Below are 10530 nucleotides of genomic sequence, written 5' to 3' on the forward strand. Positions count from 1 at the left end.
GCTTATCATCGCCAAACTGAATCAACACCAAATTATCATATATACGTATACGACGAAGTTGCGATAACGCGATGAGAAGTAAAACAAGCGATAGTATTATATCACCGAAGTTGCTGATTAACGATAAAAGTTAATCAATATTCGATTAGCTTATTTGTTTAGACTACAGGAAATGCAGAATAGTATATCGAATAATCGTAATATAAAATACTTAACGGATAAAAAAAAAATGCACGTGCACACGTGACGAGCTAAGGAACTCTCAATAAGCTAAGACAGTCACGTGGTTCTCTTTACGCGGATATTTCTTTTTAAAATTGTGTGTGCTAAAGCATAGACATGTATGCGTGCGGTGTAACACTCGCGCTACGTCGTTATTATTGCACTTATAATAAAAGTTATTAATACTATATATCCAATTTTCCGTAGAAGAAATTAGAATTAAGAATTAATTAGAAATTAGAATTTAAGTCAATAAAAATAATGTTCATTGATGAAATGTCTTCATCTGTTACAATTATTAACTGAAAATTTATACAAGACTTGTAGTTTGAAAATAAAGTTTGATAAAAAAATAAAAAGAAGCATTCAGAAAACGCTTGGCTGTTGTGGCGTAATAAGCAAATCATACGCTACAGCCCCTGTGGCCTAATGGATAAGGCATCGGTCTCCTAAACCGGGGATTGTGGGTTCGAGTCCCACCAGGGGTACATTTTATTTTTTTACACTTCAAATTAACATTCTTTATTCTAATTATACTTTGATAATTTGTTTTGTTACTTTTTTTTTAAAAAAAAAGACATTTTTTTAATTAATTATTTTGTGACGATTTATTGAACATTTTTAATAGATGTAAAAAAATATATGTAAATATGTTCCATATTCAATTACTCTTTGTTTTTATAATGCGAGATAAAACGAGCCGAAGGATCTGTAACGCCCTTCACCCACTTTGGCATCCAGAAGTAAGGAACGAAGTGTTCTGCACAACCGTCGTAATGCGATTCAAAAACTTTCCTACAACACATTATTCCGGTTTCGCTTACAAATCAATCGTTCAGTAAAAATATTGCTAAATAGTTAAAATTTATACATTACCTGTAGTAATAAGATTCTTTAGTTTTTGGAGGGCAGTGATGATATTTCTCCAAGACAGTTTCTAATTCTTCGTCGTTGACGCGATCTTTTACGATTTCGCCGATGATTTGGAAGAGCGACTTTTTAACAGAAGTCACGCCGTCGCTAAATGCTTCCTTTTCACGCCATAAAATGTTTGTCGGCAATAAACCAGTTCCGTCAAACGAGGATCTAAGCAAATGTTTTTCCACGCCATCTAGAAGTGAAATCGGGATTGTGAGAAAATGATTTCTCGTTTAATATTTAATTTTAAAAATCGCCACCTACCTTTTGGTTGTCTAAGAGACGGATCGAGAGATAGATAATAGTTTGTAAATTGCAGATCTAAAAAGGGCACTCTTAATTCTAAACTAAATGCACTAGTCGTTCTATCAGCTCGCAGACCGTCATAAAGGTAAATATCTTTTAATAATCTCAGAGATTCTGTGTGGCCGTCAAATGCATTTGGGGCATCTTTGAAATAAATGTAGCCTTGTGCTAACTCATCAGCACCCTCTCCACTAAATATCACAGTTGTGTCTGTATTCTTTTGAATATATCTTGCAAGCAAGTACATTCTATATACAAAAAAATCTTTTTAAAATATAGCTTATAATAATTCATTATGATAAAAAAAAAAGATTACCCAATTGAAGCTCGAACTGTTGTAATATCAAAAGTTTCAAGGTGATAAATCACATCATCAAGAACATCTTTTATATCTTTTTCTGTGATAATTATTTCATGATGATCAGTACCAATGTGATCAGCAACCTAAAAGTTGTACATCATTGACATCTATTTGTTTTCAATAAAATATGATAAATTGTGACTTAATTGATCTACATTTACCTGTCTGGCTGCTAAGGTATCAGGACTGCCTTCCATACCAATAGAGAAACTTTGAACTTTGTACTTGAAATTGTATAGTTTAGCATACTTAACAAGAAGTGCAGCTACTAAACTTGAATCCAAACCACCTGATAATAAACAGCCTATTCTCCTGTCAGCCATCAAACGTTTTTCAATAGCAGCTTCAAATAGCTTCCGAATATTTCCTTCAATGTCCTTTGAACTTAGATCTATAAAAAGTTTTTTAATCAATATTCAGCAGTATTTTTTATACGAGTAGCAAAAATTTCAAGATTAAAAAAAATACCTTTCCAGGGTACCAAAGGAAGAAAACTAGGTTTCTGTCCAGGTTCATGAAACCTTTTAGCCCTAACAAACTTGACCTGTCCATTATCTAAAAGATTGTACTCTTCATATGTACCAGGTGGGAATGGTTCAACCACATAGTCTCCCTTTAGTATTTTAGCAATACCAACCAATCCCTAAACATTTCAATCGGCACAACCAACAATTATTGGAGCGAAATTTGGATTGAAAGCAAATACAAAATAAAAGTAAAACTTACTTTACTTTCAGAGCAAACAGCTAACTGTCCATCTTTGGTGGCAAGTCTAAAAAGAGGTCTCACTCCATATGGATCTCTGCCAATTAAAATTTTTTTTTTTTCCATATCCAGCAGACAGAAGGCAAAAACTCCATCCAAATTTTTACACACACTGTCCAAACCTTGGGAGGCATACAGGTGTATTAATACTTCAACATCACATTTTGTTGAATATTCAAAGTTATACTCTTCCTTCACCTAAATTTGAATTGTTGATTAATACGCACATAAAAGCTAAGTAAAAAATTGTTGCACAGCCATTAATACACACCCGTTTACAGTTGTAAATTTCGCCGTTACAGAGCAAGTAAAGCAATGGATATTTGAATACCCGAATAGGTTGCATACCACACAAACTATCTACGATGGATAGTCGATGAAATCCCAGGTAAGAGTTCTACAAAAAAACGTGACAAATCATTTCTTTTTGCAGACTCTTGAGTTCAAATAATAGTAGATTTTGATACTAATGTGATAAAATATAAAAGCCTTATGTCGACGTTTGCACTCGAGCGCAACAAGACTGAAATCACTTTGCTACAAATGTTTCTGACTTTATTTTTCGATACCACGTGTGTGAAACGAGATTTTAAGCATGCTCGATTTGTTGGACATGCGTAAAGTCGAATCCCTGTGCACTGAATATCGAAAAATAATAAACAATTAAATTCGCATACCTTGACACGACTGTCATGTTCGATCTTGAATGCATCGGGCCCACGATGCGAAATTTTGGCGAAGTTATCACATATACAGGTAAGCGAATTGGTGTCAAGACCAAAGAGAGCCCAGATGCCGCACATGGTGACTTCGTATGTTGTGTATATTTGCCTCGACAATTCACGGGACACTAATATATAGTTATGTTAGTACTGTGCAACGTGTGCAGCGTGCAGCTACGGCCGTTACTACAAATATACGTGTCGCAAACAGTTCTTTTTCCTGCTTTTTCTATATATATATGTACTCACAGCATTAGTTCTCTTTCTCTCTCTTTCTTATGTATAGTTTACTGTATAACGTGCGGCGGCAGAAGTGCGACCACGTGGATGGCATGATGCAAGCTTACTACATTGTAGCCTCACTTGACTACGTCGCACGGTTACACTATATGGAATCGGAAACATGCCAATTAAATATCGTATACGATGACCTATTCGTACATGCGTATAGAGACACCTTCACTCTTTCTTTTTCTCAATCTCTAGCTTTAGCACATATATACATGTTGTTTTCTTATGTACTTTTGTCATACATTATTTAGACTGGTATGGTAAGTGGAATGGGTCAACAAAACGTGCAGTCGTGTTGTTTTTTTTATCTGTAATCTGAAGAGAATTAGGCGATGGAAATAGATGTCTTTTTTCTTTTTTATTGTTGCGCGACTATGACGTGTGTACGTCGTATTTTCAATAAGATCATTCGTTTTTAAAGGGTGATACTTCTAAAATGACCATTGTATCCATTTTTCTGTTTTTATAATATCTTTTGATGGATATATGTATGATGTTGATGTATAGTGAAGCGACGTCCGCCTGATGACGTCAAAGAAGCGTGAGTGCCGCACGCACGTGAGGATTTTAAGCTATACGACGGATGGCTGCTACATGTATATGTACGTATGTACGTATGTACGTATGTACGTATGTACGTATGTACGTATGTACGTATGTACGTATGTATGTTTTTTTTTTTTTTTATAAGGGGTTGGGTAAAAATCTTTTAATGACCAGACGGCCATTGTTGACGAAGCCGTCGAAACGACCTCGGCACCAATGTGCCGTCTTGTGTCGGAGTCTCCAATATGTGGTATACCGACTAAAAACCCTTCGTCCTACGGCCATGTTATAACGCATAGCCGCAACACGAAATTCCCCTGTCGACTTCTAGCACCCACCGGTACTCCTTTTCAGTATTACTTCGGTGGGGCCTGTTCTGATTCCGAAGGATCCCTCTTCGTTTGCTGTGATTCTCAGCCCATCAGTCTTGTAATCTCTTCAGTCTCTTCCTCGCGTTTCTCTCTCCTTTTCTTCTTTGGTCTTCATAGCTCCCCTAATAAAGGTAGCTATATGGTCCCATCTCTCTCGCGTCGTCAACATGGTCAGTATCAGGTTGTCCTTCGTTATCCGAGTCAATCCTAGTTCTACTATCAGTCTTTGTCTCTCAGGTTCGTTTGCAGGGCACTCAAATAGTGTGTGCTCTGCGTCGTCCTTCTCTACTCCGCAAAAAGCACATTTGCTGTCTAGACGAAACCCTCTCTTGGCCCGGTAGACTCCAAGGATCCATGTCCACTCAGTGCCTGGGTGAGGTAATAGTCAACCACTCCGTGTCCTCTGAGTACCCATTCTCTTAGTCTTGGAATGAGCTCGTAGGTCCATCTTCCGTCTTTTGTTGCCTCCCAATTCTGTTGCCATCTTATCAAAAGTGTTTCTCGCGCTTCTCTTCGTATACGATTCCTCTCTTCCTCAGAGAGGTCTCCTTGTCGCTGCCGTTGTTCCTCTTCGCTCTTCCAGATCTCTTCTCTTTCTATGGCTAACAGTCTCACTGGAGGTACTCCTGCCAATACATTCGCTGCGTCCCTTGAGACCGACCGCCATGCGCTGATAATGCGTAGGTTCGTCTTACGCTGAACCGATCCCATATGTCTGTCTACATCCGCTGGCAAGGCCCGTGCTGCCCACGTAGAGGCGCCATACAGTTGGATGGAGTCCACCACTGTTGACAGTAATTTTCTACGTGTTGGCCATGGGCCTCCTATATTAGGCATGATCCTCATAAGTGATGTGCAAGCCATCGATGCTTTCGTTGCTGCCTGCTTGACATGGTGTTTAAAAGACCACTTGTTATCTAGCCATACTCCTAGGTATTTTATTTCACTCTTTAAAGGAATAATTTCTCCATTTATTATAAACTGGGGAGGGTTGAACTTTCTTCTCCGCGTCACTAAGATAGCTTCACATTTCCGAACCGTTAGCTGTAACAGCCTGCTAGCTAGCCACTCAGCGATCAGCTCCAGGGCTTCATTTGCAATGGCCTCCACCTGCTCTACCATTTCTGCTACCACCAACAATGCCAAGTCATCAGCAAACCCAACTAACGATGCTCCATTAGGTAGTTTCAGTCTCAGCAATCCGTCGTACATACAGATCCACAGGAAGGGTCCCTTTATTGATCCCTGCGGCACTCCCGCTGTCAGGTCGATAGTTATTCTGCCGTTTTCGGCAATTATAACTAGTGTTCTATCCTTCAGGTAACTATCCAACATCTTCAGCATATAATACGGCATCTTTTTCTCTTTTTCGAGAGATTGGTATATTCGCTCCCAGCTAGCAGAGTTAAACGCATTCTTGACGTCCAGGGCTATTATAGCACAGTACCCCCCTCGATCTGGCAATTTGTAGAGGGCTTCTGATACCCGATCCTGTACTTTCTGTAGTGCATGGTGGGTAGACACTCCCTTCCGAAATCCGAACTGGTTTGGAGAAATCCCCTCGCTTTCTTCTCCTGCGATCCATATCTCCATTCTGTTGAGAATGAGTCTTTCGAGCAGCTTCCCCGTTGTATCTATCATTCCCAATGGTCTGTACGTTGAAGGATCCGCGGCAGAGCTTGTTTCCCCCTTCGGTATCAGTACCAGCTTTTGTCTCTTCCACCTGGTTGGGAAGATTCCTTCAGCTAGACATTTGTTAAAAACATTTAGCAGCATCTGAGGGTTCCTGAGAACTATCAATCGCAAAACCTCGTTTGGAATATCGTCTAATCCTGGGCTTTTTCCAGCATTTAATCTTTTGGCTGCGTTCGTCAGTTCCTGTAGGGTAAATGGTTCTCCCGGTGAACCACTTGCTTCTTTTGGAAAGCTCGTCCGAACTTCGCCTGCAGGGAATAATACTTTAACTATTCGACGCAGGCTCGGTTCATCGTTTGGAACGTTCGTCCCGAATGTCTTTCGTAGCTTTCTCATCACTATCTTATACGGTAATCCCCAAGGGTCACGATTTATCGTCTCTATTAAATCCTTCCAACATTTATTCTTGCTCGAGATGATTGCAATTCGCAGAGTTCTTCTGGCTTGTTTATAGTCCTGCTGGTATTCTGACATATTTGGCCGGTTCGCTCTTCTCGCTCGCTGATACTTGCGTCTGCATTTATTGCATTCTTTCCTCAGCTCCGCCAACTCTTCACTCCACCAGTAAGCCGGTTTCCTATGGTATTGTGCTGGTCTGCGCGGCATGGACGCGTTACATGCGTCCGTGATGTCCTGCATAAGTCTTTCTGCTGCCTCTTCCGCTGTACATCCCTCCATGCTAGCTATTATGCTAATTTTCTGCCCGAAGATTTCCTTATCTATTTTTGTTAGACTCCATCCTCCTCTCGTTTTGTACTGCTTCCGTGAACATCCTGTAATTTTGACCAATATATATCGATGATCGCTTAATGGCTCCTCTTCTAGCACCTCCCACGATGTGATGACTTTTGTCGCTATCGTCGAGGCAAAAGTGAGGTCCAAGACCGACCTGGAGCATCCTCTTTCGAAGGTGTGGACCCCTGGTGTATTTATCACCGTGAGATTGAGTGTTGCCATCATTTCCTCTAACAGGTTGCCTCTATGGTCTTGGGGCCCTCCCGTCCAAGCCCTTGCTTTGGCGTTGAAGTCCCCTGCCGCTATAAGTGGGCCTTTCCATTTGCTGATTTCTTGCAATAGCGCGTTTATATCTTGCTCCACTATGACATCTGTGGCGTTTGGAGAAAAGTAGCAGCTGTATATGGCCAGCTGTCCTATCGCCACACCTACAAATCCGTTTCCAGCTGCCAGCACTCTTGTGTCTTGGTTCTCAATTTTCCATGCGAATATTGCCGCGTTTCCTCTAGCGTCCCGAAACCACATCACGTCTTGCATGTCGTAATTCTGCTCTGAGATGATGAGGATTCCTGCCTCTCTTTCTCTCGCGGTCTGTAAGGCAAGATTTTGAGCTGCCCGGGACCGGTTGAGGTTTATCTGCAGGATGTTTGTGTTAAGAAGCTCGGCCATTTCCATGTTTCGGATCTAGCTTCTCCCTTGCTTCCTTCAATGCAGCGCACATTGTATCACCCGTCCTATGATTGTGTGGTTTACCTTCCGCTTCACAGGCTAGGCACTTATACGATTTTTCGCATCCTGCCGCTAAGTGTCCTGGTTCCCCACATCTATAGCATAGCTTTCCCTGAATCTTCTTTGTGCACTCAGCCGCAATGTGTCCGTATTCTAGGCACTTGTAACATCTGGTTACCATCTTGTTTTCACGCGCGCGAGCGTAGACCCATCCTACCCTAACTTTTCCCGGTTTCAGGATCTTTTCTGACGCCAGGTCTCTTGGCGCTTTCACGAGTGCCACTTGGGTACCTCTCGGTCCTGTTCGGAGTACTTTTATCTCGATTTGGTCAGGGTCAGATCCTTCTAGGGCTGTTGACAGGGCTTGTTTGACCTCCTCTTTTGTGATCCCATCTTCCAGATCTCGTAGCTCCATCGTCACTGTCGGGACCAAAGCTCTTACACTCAACTGGTCACCGACAGCCGAGCGTATCGCCACACTGATGTCCTCGAGTTTGGAGCCTTTTATCAACTCTAGCAATAGGTTGCCATCCTTTGTTTCCCGCACCTTACCAACCTGGGACCCCACCTGTTCGGTGCTAACCTTTTTTTTAACTTCCTTCAGCATATCCGAATAAGAGATTTTATTTTCTCCATTTGCTCTTATCAGCACTGCTTCCGGCCTTGACCTTGGAAGGTTTTTCCTTGGCGGAACTTTTCTAAGAGTTGGTTCTCCTCTGCCTTCTTGACGTCTTTCTTCTTTCTTCTTAGGCTTTTTCTGCCTTCGAGCCACTTGCCAGTCTTCTTCAGCACGTCCTTGCGGTATTTCTTCCGTCTCCTCGCGGTTGCTCTGGGATTGCCTTCTTACCGCTCTGATTTTCCGGCTAGCCTGATCTGCTGGTATATCTTTGTAGCCTTCGATCCGGCTAACAGCCATACGACCCTCTGTGGCACTCACCTTGGCGGCCCTACATTCAACAGGAGGACTATTTGCAGGTCTCTTTTTATTCCTATCTTCATCCTCATTTGTTGTCTGTCTCAGCGTATCCTCTAATCTATCTTCGAATACCTTCTTTGCCTCTGAATTTTTTTGCCGCACTTTCTGCAGTCGCCTAAGGTACGACATGGCCGCTTCGTGATCGCTCTTCACATTCTTGTGAATGTTTTTAGCAGGCACTATCACCTTCTCGATAGCAAGCATCCTGTGCTCCAGCGCATTTAAGAGCTCTTGCTCTCGGTTGTCGCCCTCTATTAGCTGCTTCCACAAGCTCACCATCGAGTCTGCACATTGCTGGCCATCGTCCCCTTCTTTTGTCCGTTCCACGTCTTCTTTTGTTGTTTGTTTTTCTTTTGTATCCATTCTGATCCCACGAGCAGCTAGGGAAGATGTCGTCGATCCCACGCAGAGCCCCGCATGCGTGGGACAAGGCTAGTTACGAGGGAGTTTCGCCAGGTGCTCCCAAGGCTCCGTTTGAGACTCTCTGTTACCCCCGAGAGCCAACAAGGCTACATCGGCACGGGTCGCTTCACACCTTCAGCTTGGGGGTCCGTTACCCTGAACGGGGACCCTTTAACAAGGTGCTATCATCCGGGCCAGATGAGCCTTGGTTTTTTAACGAGGTTGATACTCCTCCCCCTCCTCCTTCCCTGCATCTTGAGTAGCAGGGTCCCGGGCTTGGGACCGGCGGTGGCGGAGTTATGTATGTATGTATGTATGTATGTATGTATGTATGTATGAAAGTATATAGGTATTATATATAACTTAGGACACTTGAAATAAAGTCTCAGTTCGGAGCACTCTCGATATAGATTACAGTGTGACCGGTCATGTTTTTCTCATTTTCTTATTCTCTTTTTTCTTTATACAACTTATCAATGCTGGACAAAACCTTGGTCCGCAGTTTGTGAAATTTGTGATGACGTTTTCCCATTAAGCTATAGGCGCAGCTGAGAATCAATTATTTTACATTTTTAAACCTTTTAAATTTTTTCAATTGTTATCACGACAAAAGTTTATAGTCAATTATTGTCGCATTTTCCTATATATCTACAAGCTAATTATATTGACTAATTACGATAAAAGTTGCAGTATGTCGTCTAAAATGTTCATTATTTAAATTAAAAATGAATGGATGAATGCCTCTGTATTTCGTAATATTAGATTTTTATAACTATTAAAAAAAAAAGAAATAAGTATTTATGTACAACAGTGGAGTGATAAGACAGCTAACGCACTGGTGGTGGAATTGCGTAAAAATTTTTATAGAAAAGTCAACCTTGCCAGTCTGTCATAATTGTTAATCTACGTGAGATTGGGAGCTTTAACTATAAGTTCTAGCAAGTTTGGAGAATGATTTGTCTAGTAAAAACCATTTGCCGAATATGTTGCTAAAATAACTTCGAACGATCAAAATACATCATTCTTATGAAATAATGTTAAAGTGAATATTCAGGTATGCTTAGTTAAGATGTATCATATATATTTCAAAATGTAGTATTTATCAATTGCATTTCTAATTCTTGTCGTTTTATTTCTGAAATCTTGTTCCAAATATATTATCGTTAAATTTTCAATACTGAAATACTGCATTGAAGTTTTAGTAGTTTTTTAATAAAGACAAAGAGAAAAAAAATCATTACAATACTTACAAACTCTCTTGTTATAACACTATAGTGTTCTTTAGTGCGCTTCGTCCGCTCTTTCTTTTGATTTTCTGTTATTTATTACATTATTGGAACCTTTTACATGCCAACTTGGAGGTTCTAATAAGCATGAATAAATCATACTGTTCAAAGTAGACTACATATATACATCAATATTCATTAATGAATAAAAATAGAACTTTCACCTATTCTTTCACAAAAAAACTAAAATTTTACTCATTTCGAG

At 40.7% G+C, this 10530-nt stretch overlaps 1 protein-coding gene and 1 non-coding gene across 2 annotated transcripts; one reads left to right on the forward strand and one right to left on the reverse strand.

Annotated features, from left to right (window-relative positions):
- The first annotated feature begins 637 nt into the window (after nucleotides 1-637).
- Nucleotides 638-710, forward strand: Trnar-ccu (transfer RNA arginine (anticodon CCU)). Its single transcript has one exon. It is a non-coding gene; the product is annotated as a tRNA-Arg (tRNA).
- A 120-nt stretch (nucleotides 711-830) lies between these two features.
- Nucleotides 831-3633, reverse strand: LOC131663838 (asparagine synthetase [glutamine-hydrolyzing]). The gene is made up of 10 exons (XM_058934534.1): nucleotides 3544-3633; nucleotides 3250-3480; nucleotides 2844-2969; nucleotides 2534-2770; nucleotides 2276-2450; nucleotides 1969-2198; nucleotides 1763-1890; nucleotides 1405-1694; nucleotides 1099-1333; nucleotides 831-1017 (listed from the first exon to the last, which is right to left on the reverse strand). The coding sequence occupies exons 2-10, from the start codon at nucleotides 3373-3375 to the stop codon at nucleotides 888-890; spliced, it is 1677 nt and encodes a 558-aa protein (XP_058790517.1). The 5' UTR covers nucleotides 3376-3480; nucleotides 3544-3633; the 3' UTR covers nucleotides 831-887.
- Nucleotides 3634-10530: the final 6897 nt, after the last annotated feature.

The sequence above is a fragment of the Phymastichus coffea genome, unplaced genomic scaffold, assembly GCF_024137745.1.
Source record: "Phymastichus coffea isolate CEN01 unplaced genomic scaffold, Cenicafe_Pcof_1.1 PCOF00039, whole genome shotgun sequence".
In the NCBI taxonomy this organism is placed as follows: domain Eukaryota; kingdom Metazoa; phylum Arthropoda; class Insecta; order Hymenoptera; family Eulophidae; genus Phymastichus; species Phymastichus coffea.